Genomic DNA, 24,626 nt, shown 5'->3' on the forward strand with positions numbered 1-24,626 from the left:
AAACCTCATATGTCCCAAAACGTGTTACTTTTCAGGATTCTAATTCAAAGAGCAGATCTACAAGCTTGAAACGCACGGATTCGCGCCACGTTTCGATCTTGTGGATCTGCTACTTTTGAGGCTTTTGTGTGGTCACACAAAACCCTCAAAAGTAGCAGATGTCTGAACAAGATGACTGAACAAGTACAGTAGGACATAAATTGACAAAAGAAATCACACAATTCATGGACAATACTACGCAACTATCCTCTCTCACAGCAAGGAAAATAGAATAGACTACAGTCACAGCTTGAGAGAGGCGTCACATATCACATTACACGTTGTATGCGCCGAACCGAGATAGGGCCTGTTTGTTTAGAGTCTAAACAATCATCATCATTTGTCCTCCCCCGAGTATAGGGCGTCTAAACTTTTAGACGCCCTATACTCTGGGGAGGACAAATGATCTCCGAGCCCTATAGCCCCTGCAACATGCAGGGTACTGTGTACCGTGGTGGTGCTGATGGTAGCTGAACGTAGAGGAAAAAAAACACAAGTAGCAAACAATCCTCATGAGCTGCAGGCGCCCATCCCCGCTGTGCGACGAGCGTGAAATGGAGTCGGGGCAATACGGTACATACAATATGACATAAGATATATGCAGCAGTACATATGGTATAATATAATACATTATAATATATACTATATTTTAACCCATTCTGACCTGAGATCAGATTCTAAAAATGTCTTCTACATCCTGACAGTTTTCTGAAAAAGCTATGTTTCTATGTCAGTGGTTCTTCGATTTTTCAAAAATAGCAGACCTACAAGCTCGTAGCGCGCCACTCGGTGACGCGCTATGAGCTTGTAGATCTGCTATTTTTCAATAGCTAAAGCATAACATAATGCTAACACCAAAAGGGGTTCCCGCCCAAAATGGGTTAAATGGTACATTCAGCAGCGCCTTTATCCAAAGCACTTTACAATAAGCATTACATTCACACACAGACGGCAGAGGAAACCATGTGCAAGGCACCAACCTGCACGCCAGGAGCAGTTAGGGGGTTCAGTTGTCTCGCTCAAGGACACTTTGACAGTAACACATGAGTCGAGCCGGGGGATCAAACCGGGAACCTTTCCGATCCCCAATCGACACGCTGCTGCTCTACCTCCCGTGCCACTGCCGCCGTCGCCGCCGCCGCCCCGTGTATATGTACACTAGTGCGATTCCCGTCTCGGGGATTCCCCGGGCTGCTGCCTGCCATGCAGCCTGGCGCTTATGCGGTGTTCTCGAGAACCCGCTCATCCGATTTATACTTCACTACGCACGACACTGCACTCCCTTAGGTCCTCCTCAGCCATACATACAGCGAGTGTGAAGTCGATTTGCAAGATCGCTTCTTCCTCCAGATATGCACCAAGGACAGACGCAAGGACGTGCATTCATGCTATTCATACATACATTTATGCACACACAGCGCAGACGGTTTTCCTTGAATGTCTAGAGACATAACCCATTCTGGGCGGGAACCCCTTTTGGTGTTAGCATTATGTTATGCTTTAGCTATTGAAAAATAGCAGATCTACAAGCTCGTAGCGCGCCACCGAGTGCCGCGCTATGAGCTTGTAGGTCTGCTGAAAAATCGAAGAATGACTGACATAGAAACATAGCTTTTTCAGAAAACCGTCAGGATTTAGAAGAAGACATTTTTAGAAACTGATCTCAGGTCAAAATGGGATAATATACTGTATATCCTGTAAGAAATGCTGGGTGGAAACCTTGCTCCATACTTACTTGTTCATTTATGAAACATAAGTGTGTGAAACATGGAGATACAAGGTTCCTGCCCCACCACAACGATACTGTATAATCTGTTAGAAATGTAAGTAAAGAGCATATGGTGTATATATAGACCGTCTCAATGAATTAGACTGTTGTGTAAAAGTTAATTTTCATCCGTAATATAATTCAAAAAGTGAAACTTTCATATATTCTCAATTCATTGTGCATAAAGTGTAAAGTATTTAAAACTTTTTTGTTTTAATCTTGATGATTATGGCGTACAGCTCATGAAAATCTAAAAATCCTATCTCTGAAAAGCATATTAATGTATGCAGTCAATACTTGGTCTGGGCTATTTTTTTATTTTTTTTATAAATTTTTATCCCACGATTTTGTAACCCATTTTTCACCCGTGTCAATTATCTAATGTGATCCTAGGCTCTACACACCCTCCGCCAACCTAGTCCCAACCTAGTCCCTTAACTGACCAGCGAACTGGCCCGACCTGAACCGCACAGAGAATCTAGGTTGTATTGTAAAGAGGAAGGTGTGAGACATGAGACTCAACAATACAAATGCATTTACGGCTGTTATGAAAGCAAACCTGGGCTTTCATAACACCTCAACAGTGCCACAGGCTGATCACCTCCATGCCACGCCCCATTGATGAAATAATGTGTTCAAAAGTAGCCCAGACCAAGAAGTATTGACTTTATACATTAGTATACTTTTCAGATGGTCAACATCCTTTTTTTTAGTGGTGTCGTAAAATATTCTAATTTGTTGAGATAGGATTTTTTTTTCCATGAGCTGTACGCCATAATCATCAAGATTAAAACAAAAAGGTTTTAAATACTTCACTTTATGCACAATGAATTGAGAATACATGAAAGTTTCTCTTTTTGAATTATATTAGGGGGAAAAAAATGAACTTTTACACAATATTCTAATTCATTGAGATGGACCTGCATATTATGCTCTTTGCTCTTGTTTTCCTGCAGAATGCAGTAGAATATTGTAATGAGTTATGGCCGTACGTGGTGGGCTGGCTGAATGGATAGTATGTGATGTGGATTTGGTAACGGGCATTAACCCATTTTGGGCGGGAACCCCTTTTGGTGTTGGTAAGCATTATGTTATACTTTAGCTATTGAAAAATAGCAGATCTACAAGCCCGTAGCGCGCCACCGAGTGGCGCGCTACGAGCTTGTAGGTCTGCTATTTTTGAAAAATCGTGAAAATGCGGCGAAAATCTTTGAATATATATTTTTTCAGAGTGAACGTTTTCAACTCAAATCTTTGCTTCTGGTGGGGGGGGGGGGGGGGGGGGTCCCTGGAACAACATATTTTCAGATGGGGCTCGGCGACCAAATACATATAATTTCTGGGGGTCTTTGACATGAAGTAGTTTGAGAACCACTGACATAGAAACAGGTATTTTTCAGAAAACTGTCAGGATTTAGAAGGCTTTTTTTTTTTAAATTTCGACGTCAGAACTAAATGGGTTAACAGTGTGGAGGAGCTGCCAGCGGGGCCACCCCTCGGGCACCTCTGATGATTCACACACTGGGCAGCAGCAGAACATCAGCCAAGAAAAGGGTTTTGTGTATCGCCACGCGGCGCACCGCAATGAATGTACAGTACTCTACTCCATGTTGAAACAACTCCACAGCACGTCTCTCTCTCTCTCTCTCTCTCTCTCTCTCTCTCTCTCTCTCTCTCTCTCTCTCTCTCTCTCTCTCTCTCTCCCTCTCCCTCTCCCTCTCCCTCTCCCTCTCTCTCTCTCTCTCCTCTCCTCTCCTCTCCTCTCCTCTCAGTGCAGTGGCTGCCAGAGCAGGCCCGTTTTTATTTATCTACTGCAGCCTGTCCCGACCACCTTTGCTGCGTGCGTCTCTCTCTCCCGGTTCCCTGTTATGTCCTATCTCCACTGTAGTGTGTACTATCAATAAGCCCCCCCCATTCTTAGGTTTTTGAGTGGTGCAACCACTCCAAGGAACAGCAATGTCCGTGTTAACCTATGTTTGTGTGTGACTCATGTGTGACTCATGAGTACCAGTAGGGGCACTGTCGTGCCAGAAACAGAGAGAGAGAGATAGTGCTGCACTGTTGCCTGCTAATGAGAGAGAGAGGGGGGGGGGGGGGGGGGGGGGGTGTTCACACGGTTCACACGGGTGTGATTTTCTAATGGCTCTCACATGCAGCATTTGTTAGATAGACAATACTCAGGCCGCTTATCCACTGGGGTTGAACCGCTTCAGTTGTCTTTTTCCCGCCTAATATTGATCTAGTTCAGAGTGTTTCCACTGCAAATTTAATTGGTTCAGAACCCCCCAGAAGTTGGTTCAGAAATGGAACCAAAAAAAAATGGCCGCCGTTCCAAGAATCTACAACGGAACCAAAGGTCTTAGGTGGAAAAAGGACCTGAATGGATTTCTGTGCGGATTGAAATGGAACCAACTATCGTCGGGATTAATATCGATATACGATATATCGTTACAAGCCTACTACCGTTTGATGTCGATGATGCTGACGGTGGTGTGCCATGTTTGTCCACAGTGGTCGGAGGAGGCGTGCGCCGCTCACCTGACCCAGAGAGACGGCTACCTGGCCACCACGCAATGCCAGCTGAAGGACCAGCTCTACCAGCAGATCATCAACTACTTCGACAAGGGCAAGGTACGTAGGGTCGGCAACCTTTTGGACATGAAGTGCCGTGTTTTGATTTTCTTTATAGTCAGTGTGCCGTGTCAACGTGATGTTGAATTATGACACCACATAGAAATTTAAAACAATTCCAACAGATGTTGATTGTCCATAAGTAGGACAACATCTCTTTCTTCTTCTGGACTATTTTCTCAGTGCCACAGGACGCCTTTGGACGCCTGCCCCTGGTGGCCGCGAGTGCCATCTGCACTCTTTTTTTAATATTCTTTTTTATCCATATTTTGAAAATTGCTCTAATCTGCATGTCAGGTGATGACATGCAGATTACATGCACAATAGAATTTAAATTTATTTCTTTTATTTATAATGGGCTTCGGTGGCAACGAGGGCCAAAACTGGTGTTCACCCAGTGGCACTGGATGTTAACATCAGGACATTGTAATGATCATTAGAAGTAATGCACCTATCTCCCAGACTCCCTCCCCAGTCACAGTTCAGTTTGAACGAATGTAGAATTGTGTGCAGGATTTGAGAGAGCTTAATTGTTATTTTAACCCATTCTGGGCAGGAACTCCTTTTGGTGTTTTAACCATTATGTTGTGCTTTAGCTGTTGAAAAATCGTGAAAACGTGGCGCAAATCTTTGAATATTATATTCTTTCAGAGCGAACGTTTTTAACTCAAATCTTTGCTTCTGGGAGGACCCTGGAACTACATATTTTGAGATGGGGTCGGCGGCCAAATATATTTTGACATGAAATAGTTTGAGAACCACTGACATAGTAGCCTCGGAAACCCAGACGTTTTTATTTCCAGGGAGAAAAAAAAAGTCGATCACTCTCTGCTGATTTCTGATCGTCTGCACCTTTGTTAAATTGACGCACACACGCAAGTAATTAGTCTCATGTCCAGCAGCTGCGCACAGTTTCTGCCGGCGGATCCTGCCGGGAGCTGCCTATGCCATAGAAAGCATAGGTGAGTTCCAGGCTACTGACATAGAAACATGAGATTTTTCAGAAAATTTGTAGAATCCTCTTCAGGTCTAAATAAGTTAAAAAGACAAATCCTCTCTCTCTCTCTCTCTCTCTCTCTCTCTCTCTCTCTCTCTCTCTCACTCACTGTGCCAATGTTTGCACCCGTGCCTATAAGGTTGCTTAGGGTTGCTTGTCCTGAGACAGCTCCTGTAGGATAGACGCATACAGTAGTACATGCACACACACTCACACAAACTTTTGGGAACCCTATATATATGCTTCAGTTGACAGGGGTATAGAATATAGACCCCTGTCGTCGGTGGTCTATATTTGGTCGTCCTCCTTTTTCCCCTCAACATAGTTTTTGACTCCTATAGCTGCTTGTGTGGCTACTCTTGCTGTATCTTATCCCATTTTGGGCGGGAACCCCTTTTGGTGTTTTAAACATTATGTTATAATTTAGCTATTGAAAAATAGCAGATCTACAAGCTCATAGCTTGTAGGTCTGCTATTTTTGAAAAATCGAAGAATGACTGACATAGAAACAGCTTTTTCAGAAAACTGTCAGGATGTAGAAGACATTTTTAGAATCTGATCTCAGGTCAGAATGGGTTATACTACTTCTACCTCTTCTAGTACTCTGTACTGCTGCGCTCATGCCTCCGGCCAATTAATACATTTCACCCGCCAGAATAATAAATGTCTGTTGTAAAAGTAAAAACCTTTGGGTAACCAAAAGTAAACAAATCACACCTGTGTGAAGTGAGCGGTGCAACTATACATGCATTGTTATAGTTACTGTACTGTACTGTGCTCTGTACTGTATTGTAGTGCTCTGTGCTCTATACTGTACTTTGATTATTTTCTGACAAAATTGTTGAGAAATGACATGTGGGGGTTCCCGGGGCGTCCCCGGAACGACAGTTACCGTGTGGGGGGGTCCCCGGGGGGGTTCTCCGGGAACATCCAGACCCACAGGAACACGCCCAGGGGGGCGGCCCGGTTTCCGGCGAGCCTTCCCGCGTCCGAAACGGTCGAGAAATGAAAGAGTTAGCGTGTTGCAACAAGCTTTCCATGCTTGGACAGACATGGGGGATACACACAGCTCCGTAATGGAGCGGAGGCACGGCTCAAAAATTTAAAAAAAAATGTCCGCGACAAAACAATTTGTCCGCGAACCACAAATGGGTCCCGACCCAGTGTCTGGGAACCAGTGGTTTAGAACACACACTACCCACACATTTAATTTTAACTTGCACTCACGTGCGTGTTTCATATAGCAGGCATTATGGCATTGTTCCGTATCACCACTAAGAAGCTGAGGACACTATTTCTGGCTTCTCGTCAGCTGTATTAAATGCCTCGTCGTCCTCTGGCAGAGAGGAAGGCAGGTGTTGTGCAAGAGTTGCTGAGCAGCAGCACTTTTCCCTTTTTATTTCCGCTCGTGGCGAACACGGGACGTAAACGATCCCCTTTCTTTCCTCATATCATCCCATCGTTCTTTCCTTTATCCCATTAAGACCTGAGACCAGATTTTCAAACCATTTCATGTCAAGGATCCCAGAAATTATCTGTTGATTGGCCGTCGACCCCCATCTGAAAATGTGTTGTTCCAGGGACCCTACCCCCCTCCCCCTCCCCCAGAAGGAAAGATATGAGTTTAAAAACGTTCGCTGTGAAAGAAGATATATATTGAAAGATTTGCGTCACGATTTTTCAAAAATAGCAGACCTATAAGCTCATAGCGCGGCACCCGGTGCCGCGCTATGAGCTTGTAGGTCTGCTATTTTTCAATAGTTAAAGTATAACATTATTGCTTGAAACACCAAAAGGGGTTTCCCCGTCCAGAGTGGGTTAAATGGGCCGAGTCGATTGTCCCGCCTGACCACCCAGCCGGCGCAACACTTTGACAAACTACCTCTCATTTTCTCCCAGTGCCCTTTTGCATTTTGCAGAGGAGTCCACCGCCGCCTCCTCCTCCTCCTCCTTCCAAGCTCTCGTCTCCTCTTTTTGTCTACTATATATTATGCACTTTGTCCTACGCGTGCACCTGTCACCAACCTTTTGACTGGTGTGAATCAGCATTAAAAAAGAAATTGACTTTTGTCTCCAACTGTGGCACGAATGGTTTCATGCTGATCAGAGCCCCATATTGATCACTTTTACTTTATAGTATCATCAACACACCTACAGGGGGTGCATACTTAGTTTAGACTAGTCATTGGTTAGACATGGGTTATGGTTATGTTTAGGTGTGCTGCCCCGTGGGAGGTTAGGTTTAGGGTGAGGGTTTGAGGTTGTAGTTGTAGGACTAATGACTGGTCTAAACCAAAAACTGTCTAAACTAAGTACTGCACCCCACTTACAGTACATAGACAAGGCTATTTTCTAGCTATGTTTTTCAGGCCATTTCGCAACGGGGGGTCCGCCGGGCCACTCCGCCAGAGGCTGTGGCTATTTGGGGCTCCTTCACATGGAGAAGGGTTATAGGGAACCCTTGGGCTAAGTGTGTATTATTAATTTAGGTTGCACTGAACCTCCTGTATTTTGGTCTGACGTCAATGTGCGAGTCAGTCATTCATGCATGGACTGAAGCATGCCTAATGGGCTAATGGTTCTCAACGTGGGGTCCGGGGACCACCGGGGGGACTCTTACTGGAGCCAAAAAGGGTCCATTTCGGTTCCATTGTACACTCTCGGTGTTATTTAACTGAGGATTTTAGGTTGGAGTTCCAGTGACAGTTTAGTGCCTGATAGGCCAATTTCAGCCTATCAGGAGAGAGGGAGAGAGTATACACCCATTTATACGTTTCAATTTGATAGTGTTCCAGTTCCAGTCTGATCACCATCTTTGTGTCACTTCAATTTCACTTTAAAAATTGGTATCCCAGACCTGAAAATGCATTTCTGTTGAGGCGGAGAGGCATGGAGAGACTGAACTATCACTCTTAACAGCAATGATTAACCCATTTAGGCCTTATGTCGAAATTTAAAAAATGTCTTCAAAATCCTGACAGTCTTCTGAAAAACCTTATGTTTCTGTATCAGTGGTGCTCAATATTTCATGTCAAGGACCCCAACAATCATATGTAATATGCCTCCGCCGACACCCATCTGAAAATATGTTGTTCCAGGGACCTCCCCAGAAGCAACGATTTGAGTTCAAATGTTCACTCTGTAATATATTCAAAGATTTGAGGCACATTTTCACGATTTAAAAAAAATAGCAGATCTACAAGTTCATAGCGCGGCACTCTGTGCCGCGCTATGAGCTTGTAGATCTGCTATTTTTCAATAGCTAATGTAAAACACCAAAACGGGTTCCCGCCCAAAATGGGTTAATTTGCAGTAGAGCTCTATAATGCTTATTTTAACGACATTATATCACTTACCCACCTTTTCATTTCACTCAGAGAGTGTACTCCGAGAATGTGAGAATGCGTTAATCTTGGTTGTAACCGATCCTTAGTACTTAGCGTGAGTGACGTGAGTCATGGATATGCTCAAGGTCTGTGACGCTCTTCTGTGGTTGTGTGTGTTCCAACAGATGTGGGAGGAGGCCATTATTCTGGGGAAGGAGCTGGCAGAGCAGTATGAGAATGAGATGTTTGACTTTGAGCAGCTCAGCGCGTCCTTGGTAAGTGTTTCAAGTGTTATTCTCTTGCAAGAAAATCCAGCCACGCAATGAATTAAGCACATGCCAGGGAAGCAATTAGAGTCGGAAGTGCAATTAAAAGTCCCCATTCCGAGACCAAACCTCCTGTGTGTGTGTGTGTGTGTGTGTGTGTGTGTGTGTGTGTGTGTGTGTGTGTGTGTGTGTGTGTGTGTGTGTGTGTGTGTGTGTGTGTGTGTGTGTGTGTGTGTGTGTGTGTGTGTGTGTGTGTGTGTGTGTGTGTGTGTGTGTGTGTGTGTGTGTGTGTGTGTGTGTGTGTGTGGTTTCTAAATCCTCCCGAATCATCCATCTCTGATAGACAACTGGTATACATGACAAGCATTCTTGTTTTACCTAAAGTTGCTTGCAGTAAAGTAAATTGCAGGCATTGGAATTCCTGCACTCGGAGCCTCCTTAAAGAAATTAAGATACAGTACAACATCAAAACATCATCAGTCATACTGAAGCTAAATTAAATACAGAAATGTGTCATACACTAGATTAAAATAAAAATGAATAAACAAACAGACAGACAGACAGACAGACAGACACAGACAGTAGTTCCAGTGTCGGGTGGAAACCTCATACTGTATTGTCCAGAACTGTTCAACATTTCAGGATTCAAATTAAAAAAATGGCAAAAGTAGCAACTCTACAAGCTCGAAACGTGTTTGCGGATCTGCTACTGCTTTTGATGCTTCGGTGTGGCGCTGTGGTATCTACATAATGTAGCATCGCGGAGGTCGATAAGTTACGGGAAAAACACAGAAAGTTGAAATAATGGAGATAGGCGGTTTCTAGCCCGACAGCAGCCATATAATTTAACTCAGGTCCCCAAAGTGTTTGCAGTATTATTCTGTACGGTGTGTATTATTATTATTATTGTCCACAGCTGCTGGAGTATACACAATACACATGCAGTGTGTTGTACTCCTTTTGATGTGTTGTTGTCATTGTGTTTTCCCATACGGTGTGACGTGCTCCATTGATGTGTTGTTGTTGTTGTCATTGTGTTTGCCCCCCCCCCCCTCACACACACAGAGGAAACAGGCCCAGTTCTACGAGAACATTGTCAAGGTCATCCGACCCAAGCTGGACTACTTCGCCGTGGGCTACAACGGAGTGGGCTTCCCCTCCTTTATCCGGGTAGGTGCACGCATGCCACGCACGCACGCACGCACGCACGCACGCACGCACGCACGCACGCACGCACGCACGCACGCGTAGTAGAAAATCAATGCGAAAGTACTTTCATTGAGTGCCGGCTGTTTTCTCCTTTCTATTACTATAATTATTATAGCATCAACATTTTCGGACAGCTATTTTATGGAATGCCATTTTAATAGGAAAACAAAACGACTTTTTGGGGGTCATTTGGCACTCACAGGTACACAGTACAGAGACACAGTGTCAAAACAACTTTACACAACACGCGCGCGTGCGCGTTCGATCGGCCTCTGCTGACGCCATTCGCTAGGCGTGTGTGGGTGTTGGATGACGCCGATCGAGTTGGATTCTTTCCCAGCGGCGAGCGAGTACGTACAAGTCAGCCCGCACGACCTTGGCCCGTGGATACGTACGCATACGCAGTATGGCCTCCTCCTCCTCCGACGCCGTGGCTCACTCCCACTGAGATCTGACTTATCGTAACACCGTTTAGCAGACACTGCCAACGGGTCTGCTTAATTCCTCTTTATCCTATTTAGGCCTGACCTCAACATTTAAAAAAATGTCTTTTTAAAATGTTTATTTTTTTTTTCCTGAAAAACCTCATGTTTCTGTATCAGTGGTGCTCAATATTTCGTGTCAAGGACCCCCAAAAAGTATCTGTAATTGGCCGCCGACCCCCATCTGAAAATATGTTGTTCCAGGGACCTCCCCAGAAGCAAAGATTTTAGTTAAAAACTGAAACTCTGAAAGAATATATTCAAAGATTCGAGGCACATTTTCACGACTTTTCAAAAATAGCAGACCTACAAGCTCGTAGCGCGCCACTCGGTGGCGCGCTATGAGCTTGTAGATCTGCTATTTTTCAATAGCTAAATTATAAACACCAAAAGGGGTTCCCGTACAGAATGGGTTAAGTCAACCTCTTTGTCACACAGCAGAAAACAATGAATCATATGAAGCAGCAGCTGTTCCCAGTATGGTGGGCAGCAGAGAATCTCCCAAAAACTGCGTAGAACGCAACAAGAGTCCATTTTCTCTCTCTCAGAGAAAACAATGAATCATGGTGAATCTCAGAGAGAGAGAGAGAGGGGGGAGAGGGAAAGAGTGTGAGATACAGAGAGAAATACCAATTTTCCTGCTCATTTCTTGTGTGTCATCACTTCCAATTTCACCTTCCCGTTCATCCTGTATCCCTTTATGAGATCTCTCTCCTGTTCTGTTTGGATAAAAATTGGTGTCCTGACCTGGAAATGTATTTTGTGTTTAGTAAAGAGAGCTGCAGTGCAGATATATACGGGGGAAGGAGGAGGCCTCTCTGATTGAACAACAATCTGTACGGCAATGAATGGGAAGCAACAGTTGGAGAGGGTACAGCATTGTGTTAAACAGAGCTATATTTGACAGTCACATTGTGTTAAACAGAGCTATATTTGACAGGTCACATTGTGTTAAACAGAGCTATTTGACAGTCACGTTGTGTCTGTATAAAGCCTCTTGAAATATTTCATGTCAAGGACCGCAAAAACTATATGTATTTGGCCCCGATCTGACCCCCATCTGCAAATATGTAGTTCCAGGGACACCCCAGAAGCAAAGATTTGAGTTAAAAACTGAAACTCTGAAAGAATATATATTGAAAGATTTCAAGCACATTTTCACAATTGTTCAAAAATTGCAGATCTACAAGCTCGTAGCGCGAGCTTGTAGACACGCATGGCACGCATCTGCCTTCCATGGGTGACGGCAGACTGCTGGGCGAGCGCTGGCACTTTGGCATGGCGGGGTCAGATCAACATATGGAAGGAATTCTGTACTGGCCATATTTTGAGCGTGTCTTGAGTGTCGGGGAAGGATCAACATATGGAACCGATCAGCTCCATATATGGAGATCTAAGGGTTTGAGGTTTAAGGTCAGATGTAGAGTTGCTGACCGGCTCCATATGTGATGTCACGAGGCGTGACCATATATGGAGGCGTGACTAACAATCGGTGAGGTGCAGGTTTTTCATATTAAACTATTAATCTCCATATATGGAGCGTGTGTTGAGTGCACAGGGTTTGATCAGAGGTCAGATCTACATATGGAATGTCAGAACAGGTCAGCTCCATATATGGAGATCTAAGGGTGGCAGCGGGGGCAGTGTCTTGAGTGTACCAAGTTTGATGAGGTCAGATCAACATTTGGAATGCATTCTGTATTGGTTGGAGCCTGTCACAAGGCTGACGAGCTGATGGACAGACTTTGAGCGTGACTGACTGACAGGTTTTCATAGTAAACTGCGACCTACATTCGCAACAAATATCAGAAATGTTTTGCAGTCAGCCGGTATACATCCTGGGATAAAAAATAAAGAATACTTTTTCACTCTTTATTGACCTGTCTGGTTAACCGAAGAATAGTAAGAAATGCAACATCAGGGTGTTAGGCGTACCGCCCCAGTTGATCGTATTGGGGGGAAGAAAGCATATGTTTATGCAACAAAAAATGCTGAATTGTTCTGTGTACACACACACACACACACACACACACACACACACACACACACACACACACACACACACACACACACAGAGAGAGAGAGAGAACAGCCCCTGGTACACATCAGCCCCCTCTGCGACCCCTAGCTTTCTCTAAATTGTTTTTTTCTTGCCACTGAACATTTGTTATTGGATAAAGTGTCTGTTGAAATGCAGCCAAATAAAGCGTATAGCAGCATTCTTATCATAAAGGCATGAAGCCTAAATATAATAAAGTGCTGTGTACAGTTTCACTGTAGTTACACAATAATACACAGCGAGTACTTCTAAGCTGATGGCTTCACTTGGTGAAGGTCAGTGCTGTAGAGCAGTGGTTCCCGAACGTTTTCATGTCGAGGACCCCCAAATTGACACGTATCATGCCTGCTGACCCCATTTGAAAATACATGCCAGGGACATCCCTTAAGAGAAGATGTTGTACGGCTCTAGCAGTGATTCTCAACCGTTTAAATTTCAAGGACCCTCATGTTTGATATGCATTAGGCTATGGACCCCCCATTTAACCCATTTTGACCTGAGATCAGATTCTAAAAATGTCTTCTACATCCTGACAGTTTTCTGAAAAAGCTATGTTTCTATGTCAGTCGTTCTTCGATTCTTCAAAAATAGCAGACCTACAAGCTCGTATGAGCTTGTAGATCTGCTATTTTTCAATAGCTAAAGCATAACATAATGCTAACACCAAAAGGCGTTCCTGCCCAAAATGGGTTAAGAGAAGATTTTTACGGCTCTAGCAGTGATTCTCAACCCGTTTAAATTTCAAGGACCCTCAGTTTGATATGCAATAGGCTACAATAGGCCCCATTTAATGGCATTTCTATCTCTGAGACCCCAATTTATATCATAAAATCAATGTTAACCTGAGAGTGTACAGAGTTTTTGTAACCGGCGATCATCATCGTTTATAGAAATGAGCCCGGAAATCAAGCTTATTTTGATCCAAAAAACGCAGTCTTGAAGAAGAATCCAAGATATTAGGATTCTAAAAACTCTGTGTGGTTCCAGGGGGGGGGGGGGGGGCAGGCTTGACTCAGCAGCCAGGGTTCAGACTAGGAACGAAGGGCATTCAATAACAGACGACCAAATCCAAAATAGAGAGCAGGTGGGAAGCCAAGAGCCAAAATCCAAATACAGGCACAAGGGCAAAAGCGCAGGGGAGGCAGGCAGAAAACATTAGGTTATGCATGTTAAGCAGGTCTACTGGGATTGTGAGTTTCATGGCAGTTTCATCGTAAACACTGCGTTTACGATTTGTGTCATTTTGTGAAAACTTTGAAAGCCAACGACAGATGGCATCTTATAATATGTATCGATTTGTGTGACTTTTGAACAGAATCTGCAGTAGTCAAAAGTGTGGTGAAAACGTTGGACTTTGGGTGAATGTGGTTTTGTTGTTGTCTGCTCTGCTCGACGGCACGCACTGAGCTACAGGCTAGTCGGTGCACCGGTAAATGAGATCCGACTGGCTGAAACTCGCCCTGTGAGAAAAAACGGACAAGAACGTGCGCATGCAATGAAATATCGCGAGCCGGCTCGTGATTTCGATACACTGTATCTCGAACGTCAATTTCGATTCGATACGTATCGAGAATCGTGACAGCCTTTGTACCCCATAGAGTATATATATAATAGAGACTGAACTGGCGTGAAGCTCCGCCCCCCCAGCTATTCATGTCAGTGGAAGTTGCTCAGTGGCGTTTTGAAGCACCCGGAAGACTGCCGGAAGTCCCTCCCCGGACCTCAACTTTGAGGTCCTGAGTGACGTAGGGCAACCGAGCGCTCAACGTTAAAGCCCAGCTGCACGGGGTTTCCCGGTCATGAATCCACGGGTCCGCCTGTAGTCCCTCCTCCTACCACTAGGACCCAGAGCTTCAACGTTGAATAGCCTCGCTGGCCCCTTGTTGTACCCCCCCAGGCAACACAGGGAACTCAGGAAATGGCATACAGAGGCCATTGAACGGAAGAAGAGGTTACAGTTGGGTGCCACCGATATTGTCCCTTATCATTTGACCCATTTAGGCCTGACCTCAACATTTTTAAAAATCCTTCTAAATCCTGCAGTTTTCTGAAATAAATATTTTCACGATTTTTCAAAAATAGCAGACCTACAAGCTCGTAGCGCGCCACTCGGTGGCGCGCTACGAGCTTGTAGGTCTGCTATTTTTCAATAGCTAAATTATAACATAATGTTTAAAACACCAAAAGGGGTTCCCGCCCAAAATGGGTTAACTGTCCTTTTGCGCAGATCACGCAAACCTCAGCAAAAAGAAAAGGACAATATCGATGGCCTCCAACTGTACGTAGTGAGGGCTTGATTAGGGAAGGAGGGGGCGACGAGGGACACAGACGGATTGTGACACACGTTGTCCTCCTTATTAGCTACGAGACCGTATCCTCTTTTATAATGACGTATCGGCGGTTAACGCTCATCTCTCTGCGCGAGTGGACGGGGGAAGTGTGCGTCTGTGAGCCACTAATTAAGATGAATGTCATTTGGAGGGGTTTTAGTTTACTCTTTATATTGCTGCTTTGCGTCATGGTGGCAGGCCCCCTTCCTCGGGGGGGGGAATTGATAGCTGTTATAAAGGCTTTTTTTGTGTGTCCTCGCCCCCTTAAGGATTGATTTTATGCGAGGGTACTTATCCATCTAGTTATGATGTATTAGTTGGTAATGTGGTAAGACACTGGGATATATTATTTGCGTAAAGTCTCCACTCTACTACACGGAGCGGAACTGATACAGGATACCTAATGATAAAGAAGAGAGCAGTAAAAATGGAGATGCAACTGGAAGATTGAAGCTGATAATGGGGCACTCTGTCCTGTTTGGTCGAAAATTGGCAACCCACGCCGAAAATGTATTTTCCGTTGTATTAATGGGCTGGAGAGACGAGGGGACCGTTGTTACCGAACAAACACTCTTCAAAGCAATGGTTATCTGAATATCGAGCTTTAAAAGTGTTAGTTTTAACCATGAAACATCACTTACGTGACCTTTATTAGTTTTTAAAAGACATTGGGAGAATTGCGTCTCCAAATCACAACTTTTGCCCACACACAGCACTTTAAGTCATCACACTCAGCTGTGTTTGGGTGGGTGGAATCTTTTTAGGTACTTGTTAGTCAAGGCACTGTTGACAAGAAAGGCTAAAACAATCCCAGCACAGTCTCCCCTATCACTGTTTACTGGACTTGGTCTGCTGTCCCACTTAAGTCCATGTCGTTGACTTTATTTGGCTTCAAGAGTCCTCGAAGGTCTCCTTTCTTGAAAGTCGGCGTGGAACATGTATCCCAGAGTCTCTGGGATGTGAGGTGTCGTGTTCCATCATTCAGAATGTTCCTCAGACTGGAGCGCTGAGGACACTAATGGAGATGAAGACTAGTTCCCAGACTCATGCATATTTTAGCTCCAGGCCACTCGCACTCACCTCTCAAATAAAGTATGTTGTGTGTTTGGGCAAACACAGCAAAGAGATGTATTTATTTTCGAGTTGTTCTGGATGCACCAGTGGGGCCAACCAGAGACCCTCTGATGCCTAAAATGCTGGTACTCAGTCACAAGTAGTATTTTCCTAGTTCAGTGGTTTTCAAACCTTTCAATTTCAAGGAATACCCATTACTGAAAGTGTACAAATGGACCCTTACCGTACGTACGGGTCCATTTGGTTACATTTGTACACTCTCAGAGTTACTGACCTGTATTTTGGAACCCCCCCCAAGGAAGCCAGATGGTCCCTGGACCCCACTTTGCAAACCACTGTCCTAGATTTCTTTAAATTATACACTGGTATCGGTGCTCTGTATCGACAGTACGCAATGTTGCGGGGAGGAAACCGTTTAACCCGTTTTGGCCTGACGTCGAAATTAAAAAAATGTCTTCTAAATCCTGACAGTTTTATGAAATACCTATGTTTAGTGGTGCTCAATATTTCATGTCAAGGATTACAGTACATTTCAAGCACAACTCAATACAAAGACTGTTAACTGTGAGTGGACGACCCAATAAAGCATTACACTTGTTTACAAGAGGTTCCACCTTGTTCAAATCATCAAAACATTTAGAGACGTACAAATAGACACTACTATATAGCCAAAAAGAACAGAACAGGAATTCATCATAAAGGAGGTAAAAAAGGGAAAAGAAACATATACAGTGAGGGGAAAAAGGGGTGGGGGGAGGGGATTCAGATTTTTACGGGGGCCAGTTTCGAATTGCGGCCGTCCGTATAGGTGCCCTTTGAGTCAAGGGATTCGCATGTCTTAATGATTGTTGCCAGGGCGTTCCACATTTAGGAGCGAAAATAATGTAGTCCCTTGTTTGTGCCGAATCTGGGTTGCACACGGTTTGTTGCACTTCCTCTGGTGTTGTGGGTGTGGACTTGGTAGGGTAGGGGCCAGCAGGAAAGTAAACAACATCTGTGTTAACGAACGCCTGATAGCATTAGGTTTGACACTTTTCATAAACCCCCGGCCCCCACTATCGTGTCAGATGCCAGGGCAGAAACGATCAATTAAAAACAACGATTTTGAGTCCACGGAAATAATTAATTTAATTTACATCTTTAAAGAGTAGTTAATAGTACAAGTAAGACGCGCGAACGCAGGAAGCGAACGCAGCTCGTAAATTGCAAAAACAACAATTAGAATAAATTACGTAATTTTTTAAGGTTTTTTTTAAGTTCTTTTTTTTGTGTTTTTTAAGATTTTTTTTAAGTTAAGTTTTTTTTAAGTTTTTCCTTTTAAAGTTTTTCCTTTTTAAGTTAAGTTTTTTTTAAAGTTAAAAACGCACGTGCGTGCGTGTGTGTGTGTGCGTGCATGTGTGTGTGTGTTTTTGTGTGTGATACAGCTGCGCCCTCTGGTGGTGGGCGGGTGGTGTTACAGCGTGACACACAGACAGACAGACATGATCTGCTGGGTCTCATAGTAAATGCTCACTGCGTTCGCAATAAGAAAAAAAAGTATATTTCCCACCACTCTTCAATACCATGGTGTTTGGTTTAAGCCCGCTGATCAGCCACGCACGCCACTGAGCCGTGGGTCTGCATGCTATCTCTCCATTTGAGAGCAGTTTCTCAAATTCTATTCATTAGACTGGAACGATGCAGAGACCATTTAGCTTTTGAATTGTTCTCTCCGGTGACTTTTCTTAGTCACGGCCGGCCAGTCCCGGGGTTAGGGTGTAATAACCCATCCTGGGCGGGAACCCCTGTTGGTGTTTTAAGCATTATGTTATACTTTAACTATTGAAAAATAGCAGATCTACAAGCTCATAGCGCGGCACCGAGTGCCGCGCTACGAGCTTGTAGGTCTGCTATTGTTTTTAAATCGTGAAAATGTGGCGCAAATCTTTGAATATATATATATTCTGTCACAGTGAACGTTTTTAACTCAAATCTTTGCTTCATGGGGGTTTCCCTGGAACAACATTTTTCATTTTTCAGATGGGGTCTCAGCGGCCAAATACATATATTTGTGGGGGTCCTTGACATGAAAATGTTTGAAAACCACTGACATAGAAACGTGTTTTTTTCAGAAAACTGTCATGATTTAGAAGACATTCGTAGAATCGTCCTCAGGTCTAAACGGGATAAGTGGAACGTCGTAGTCGGGTGGAAACCTCTTATCTTATCTCCAAAACCGTTACTTTTCCAGGAAATGGACCCAAACCTTTCAGAACTAGTGAAGATAGCACATCTTACAATCGCACGAGAGACAGTCGATCGAGCTATTTTAACGACACTCACTTTTGCTTCACACACTCTTAATATGACTAAATGGGGCATTTAGTGACGAAACATACGTAAAATGTTGAAATCTGGTGATACAAGGTTTCTGACGGCATCGACGTTAAGAATTGTGATACTGAGCTGAGTGTGTATGCACACACACACACACACACACACACACACACACACACACACACACACTACCAGAATTCTAAGCGATACGGAAAAAGGATTTACTTTCCGGTGTGCTCGGACTAGTAATATTATATGCGGTGATAGAAAAGTGATTCAGTTTAGCTTTGAAACCGTTTCAGGTGGGGGGGGGGGGGGGGGGGGGGGACCAAAACAACAAACAGAAACCCCAGACAAATTATGACAATTGTTGTCCCTGTGGAAAATTTGCAGGCTGCACCATTTCCAATCTGTGGCAAAACGTTTAAGATAATTCTCTCTCTCGGTTGGAAATGGATGACTGTGCGCTTTTTTTTTTTCTTCATATCAATTAGTGTGCCTTTTGTCAACTTGTATTTGAAGCAGAATCTGAGAACGCTGTGCCTCCCAGGCCCATTTCATAGCTGTGATTCATTTAACCAATTCTGGTCGGGAACCCCTTTTGGTGTTAGCATTATGTTATGCTTTAGCTATTGAAAAATAGCAGATCTACAAGCTCATAGCGCGCCACCGAGTGGCGCGCTACGAGCTTGTAGGTCTGCTATTTTTGAAAAATCGAAGAACGACTGACATAGAAACATAGGCTTTTTCAGAAAACTGTCAGGATGTAGAAGACATTTTTAGAATCTGATCTCAGGTGTAAATGGTTTAATTAATTGGAAGATTGAGGTGTTTGTGTGCTCTGCATGGTGGCACAGCTCACTGTGTGTTCAGCCATTACAGTGCTGTAGATAGAAGGAGGGGAGTCTGTCCATTACAGTGCTGTAGATAGAAGGAGGGGAGTCTGTCCATTACAGTGCTGTAGATAGAAGGAGGGGAGTCTGTCCATTACAGTGCTGTAGATAGAAGGAGGGGAGTCTGTCCATTACAGTGCCCGTAGATAGAAGGAGGGGAGTCTGTCCATTACAGTGCTGTAGATAGAAGGAGGGGAGTCTGTCCATTACAGTGCTGTAGATAGAAGGAGGGGAGTCTGTCCATTACAGTGCTGTAGATAGAAGGAGGGGAGTCTGTCCATTACAGTGCCCGTAGATAGAAGGAGGGGAGTCTGTCCATTACAGGGCTGTAGATAGGAGGGGAGTCTGTCCATTACAGTGCTGTAGATAGAAGGAGGGGAGTCTGCGGAAAGGAAGCCAACATGGTAGGAAAGGTAGAAGTGTTATTCAGTGCGATTGTCGCAGTCGAGTGGAAACCGTTCCTTTTTTTATTAGTATTTAATACATTTAGGCCTGACCTCGAAATTAAAAAAAAATAATCTTCTAAATCCTCCAGTTTTCTGAAATAAATATTTTCACAATTTTTCAAAAATAGCAGACCTACAAGCTCGTAGCGCGCCACTTGTAGGTCTGCTATTTTTCAATAGCTAAATAATGCTTAGTTAAAACACCAAAACGGGTTCCCGTCCAGAATGGGTTAAAAAAAGTTATCGCCATGAAACTTCCCCAGTTGATTACTTACACGGAGACAATGATTTATTGCATTGTAAGTTTTCTGAAATTGTGCATTTAAATGTGCAAATTAGGCATTATATAGGAGAATATGCAAAAAATTGAAAATATGAAAAAGCTACTACTGTCGCAGCGTTATCATATATGAATTTACTTATATTGACCCTATAAACAATTGAATATAGGTATGGTTTTTCCCACTCGATTCATAATTAACGTTCCAATTTCTCCATTTTTGGAGATTAGCAAAACTATACATTTTTGAAATCTCCAAAGCATGGGGAATCCAATAATGAACGTTGCCATTTGCACAGACACCTGCATGGACGCCAGAAAATACATCGTTTTTGTATTTAGCAGCAACTTACAGTAGCACCTGTTGATTGATTGCTGTTTGTGATCAATAAGGATAACCAGGTTGAGTCTCTGGTGTTCCAACATATAACTGTAGCTGTTGTTTAACCGTTTTAGCGCCATTCACATGGAACACGAGAACCTACTCTACCTACCTTCTCCGCCAAATGCGAGAAAGCTGTGAACTATAGCTTTTAATTCGCTTTTTGATCCGTTTCGATCGTCAGCTGATATTGCTAACGTAAACATCACTCTGGGACACAAATACACAATGGCCGCGGCCATTTTGAAGATGCGTGCGCATCCACTTACATTGCCTGCTCTGTTTTCAGACGGCTGTATCTCAGAAGTGACATTGGAGGGGTAGATTTGGCCCAGACAAGCGTTTTCAACGGCCTGTAGCAGGCGCTGTGATACTCGCGGCCCACTTTTTCCACCACCGACCGAGAGAACAAGCACCAGCGATGTCAACACACACGGAATGGTTTCATAGTAAGATGCGATTAAGGATATTTGGCTCTTCAAAGTAAGTGTTACGTGCGATAAAACCCTGGCAGTACGCAATCGATGGATGAATTAATGCTGGCGGCAATTGGGTTTAACACTAAATTATAATACATCCCTGGCCTATTTTATAAAACTTTATTTTTCTCCCGGGAAAGCACACTTAATTTACCGCTAATCACATTCCAACAACAGTCCATATTAGGTATTCAGTGAGACCTTTTCTAAATTAACAGAGTAAATAGACAACAATCATTTCAGAGTTTTACATTTACATTTTAATTGCGTGTAGAGAGCTGGGGTCTGAGATTGAGAAACACTGGTGTAGACCCTGGGGGGGACCCCGCTCAACAAACAAATATATATAAGTGGTCCACTTGAACCCCAGGGCCAAGTTACCAGCGCTGGAACGGAAGCCCATTTCCTGGTTCAATTAACCCATTTTGGGCGGGAACCCCTTTTGTGTTTTAAACATTATGTTATAATTTAGCTATTGAAAAATAGCAGATCTACAAGCTCGTAGCGCGCCACCGAGTGGCGCGCTATGAACTTGTAGGTCTGCCATTTTTGAAAAATCGTTAAAACGTGCCTCAAATCTTTCCGAAAATTGTCATGATTTAGAAAACGTTTTTTTTAAATTTCGACGTCAGGCCTGAATGGGTTAAAGTATTTTTATGTGCGTTTAAATTATGGTTCCATTAATTTTAAGATATAGTGTTGAGGTTGGGTATGGTATGTACTGTAGCCATTATCAGTCGTTTCTGACTTTTGGGCCTGAAAGCTTCAAAGATGGAATATTTAAATTTGCCGAAAAAGTTGCTTCAAAGCGGTCTGTAGAAACCAACGGGGCTCGCATTGTCCATACGTTTTGTATCAACACTGCAATGTATAAATTAATACTCTTACAAGTTACAAGTAAAAGTCTGTAATTCCAAAAATGTACTTGAGTAAAAGTACAAATGTACTGGCATCAAAATTTACTTAAAGTACCATAAGTAAAAAATATCCATTGTGCAGACTGTCCCATTTCAAGTTTTCAAATGTATGTAAATCTTTTGAGAATAGCAGCTCTACAGTGGAAATAGTCCAGCAAAGTAAGAGTACCTCAAATTGTTACTGGAGTACAGTACTTAATTAAATGTACTTGGTTACTTTAAGCCACTGTTTTACAGTCTCTGCTTGAACTTGACAGAAGAAAATAATCACACCCGCGTGAAGTGAGTGGTGCAACTCCGTGTGTGTGTGTGTGTGTGTGTGTGGGGGGGGGGGGGGGGTGCGTTCCAGAACCACAGGAACGCACCCAGGGTGCGAAACGGTTGAGAAATGACAGAGTTACCGTGTGGGGGTCCCTCTACTGTACTGTACTGTACTGTACTGTACTGTACTGTACTGTACTGTCACTGTACTGGCACACCCGAAATCACTACAGTTAATATGTGCGCACAGGTGGTGAATAACAACCATGCTGTTTTCGTGCTCAGACCCACACACATAGCTCCGTACCACTCAAAAAAATCGGAAACTCGGAAATTAGAGGAACGTCAAGCCATTTTCAGCGAGGATAATTCCACGTAGAATGAAATCAGAATATGGACTATAGAATAAATACGCCCTGAGGGACGACGCTCGACATCGCTCGGGGACTGTTAAGTGGTTATAAAGCTGCAAATGCCGGCTCTATTTGTACACTTCACAATAAGCTCATTGAGTGAATCCCTCGAGTGAATCACAACAACGACGACGAGCACTTCCGTGCTCCTATAGGAGTTCCATTAATTTTTGTACACCCCCCGGAGTTAACCCATTTAGGCCTGACATCGACATTTAAAAAATGTCTTCTGAATCCTGACAGTTTTATGAAATACCTCATGTTTCTGTATCAGTGGTGCTCAATATTTAATGTCAAGGATCCCAAAAATGACATGTAATCGACCCCCATCTGAAAATATGTTATTCCAGGAAGATTTGTTTTTAAAAACATTCACTCTGAAAGAATATATATTCAAAGATGTGTGCCGCGTTTTCACGATTTTTCAAAAATAGCAGACCTACAAGCTCGTAGCGCGGCACTCGGTGCAGCGCTACGAGCTTGTAGATCTGCTATTTTTCAATAGCTAAAGTATAACATAATGCTTAAAACACCAAAAGGGTTTCCCCGCCCAGAATGGGTTAAAGCAACGTTCACTCAGGGTTTTATTGCACTGCGAGCAGTGAGTCTGTAGAGCCCCATTGTGTGCTGATGCGTTGTTGATTGAAATAGCCCACATGTTATTACCATAGTGAACACAGGCTAGCAGGCTGCGCTGTGTAGCTGTAACGCTCCCCTGCATGAGCAGCTGGTAATTACCACTATAGTGGAAGAAGTGCTCAGAGTTTTTAACCTATATCTAAGTTAACCTAAACCCGTTCAGACCTGAGGACGACAGTTTTCTGGTAAAAAAAACCCATGTTGTTCTCAAACATTTTCATGTCAAGGACCCCCAAAAATATATGTAATTGGCCGCCGACCCCCCATCTGAAAATAATGTGGTTCCAGGGTACTTTCGCTCCGAAATAATATATATTCAACGATTTGCGCCACATTTTCACGATTTAAAAAAAAATAGCAGATCTACAAGCTCATGAGCTTGTAGATCTGCTATTTTTCAACAGCACAAGTAAAACATAATGCTTTAAAACACCAAAAGGGGTTCCCGTCCTGAATGGGTTAAAGGATGTAGTCTATACATAATGTACCATACTCTTGAAAAGTTATGGTTACTTTCCAGCCCTTAACCCATTTTGAGCGGGAACCCCTTTTGGTGGTTACATACATTATGTTATAACTTAGCTATTGAAAAATAGCAGATCTACAAGCTCATAGCGCGCCACCGAGTGGCGCGCTATGAACTTGTAGGTCTGCTATTTTTGAAAAATCTTGAAAATGTGGCGCAAATCCTGACAGAAAACTGTCAGGATTTAGAAGACATTTTATAAATTTCGACGTCAGGTCAAAATGGGTTAAAAGCACTTGTAAGCACTTGAAGCACGCACACCGACCCACTGGCTGAAAACCAGCTGCCGGGGCCAACGTTAGGATAATAGAAAAGAAGGATAATGTCCACACGCTGAATGATGAATGGTTCCTTTACACCACGGACGTGACGTGTCCAGCCTCTCGTCTCTTCATCAGACTGACTGATGACGAAACCTGGCGTACAGGAACCATCATCCAGTGTGCGGACATTCTCTTTCTTTTCTACTTTTCAAGCGCTTTCCAGCAGTATAGGTAGTCAATACAGATGGTATCGTACCTACGTACTAGCCACTTGGAGTGAGTTCAATACACCAATTTGTTAAAACAGCCTTCCTTCCTTCCTTCCTTCCTTCCTTCTGTCTTTCTGTCTTTCTTTCTTTCTTTCTTTCTTTCTTTCTTTCTTTCTTTCTTTCTTTCTTTCTTTCTGTCTTTCTTTCTGTCTTTCTTCCTTCCTTCCTTCCTTCCTTCCTTCCTTTCTGTCTTTCTTTCTTCCTTCCTTCCTTCCTTCCTTCCTTCCTTTCTTTCTTTCTTTCTTTCTTTCTTTCTTTCTTTCTTTCTTTCTTTCTTTCTTCCTAACTTCCAAGCCCTGTAGTGAACCTGCTCTGACCTCGGGTGCAGCCCACTATTCATTAGGGACTTTAAGCAACGACT

The 24,626-nt window shown here is 43.5% G+C and overlaps 1 protein-coding gene across 1 annotated transcript in view; it reads left to right on the forward strand.

Moving 5' to 3' along the window:
• dock1 (dedicator of cytokinesis 1) overlaps window positions 1-24,626 on the forward strand; it is a gene marked incomplete at its 5' end in the record, with an annotated part of 409,371 nt that overhangs the window by 311,662 nt on the left and 73,083 nt on the right. Inside the window, 3 exons of the mRNA XM_079492379.1 lie at window positions 4,319-4,438; window positions 8,947-9,036; window positions 10,093-10,197. Of these exons, the coding sequence (XP_079348505.1) occupies window positions 4,319-4,438; window positions 8,947-9,036; window positions 10,093-10,197 (315 nt within the window). The remainder of the gene's footprint in view (window positions 1-4,318; window positions 4,439-8,946; window positions 9,037-10,092; window positions 10,198-24,626) is intronic.

The sequence above is a fragment of the Electrona antarctica genome, assembly GCF_951216825.1.
Source record: "Electrona antarctica genome assembly, chromosome: 22".
Lineage (NCBI taxonomy): Eukaryota > Metazoa > Chordata > Actinopteri > Myctophiformes > Myctophidae > Electrona > Electrona antarctica.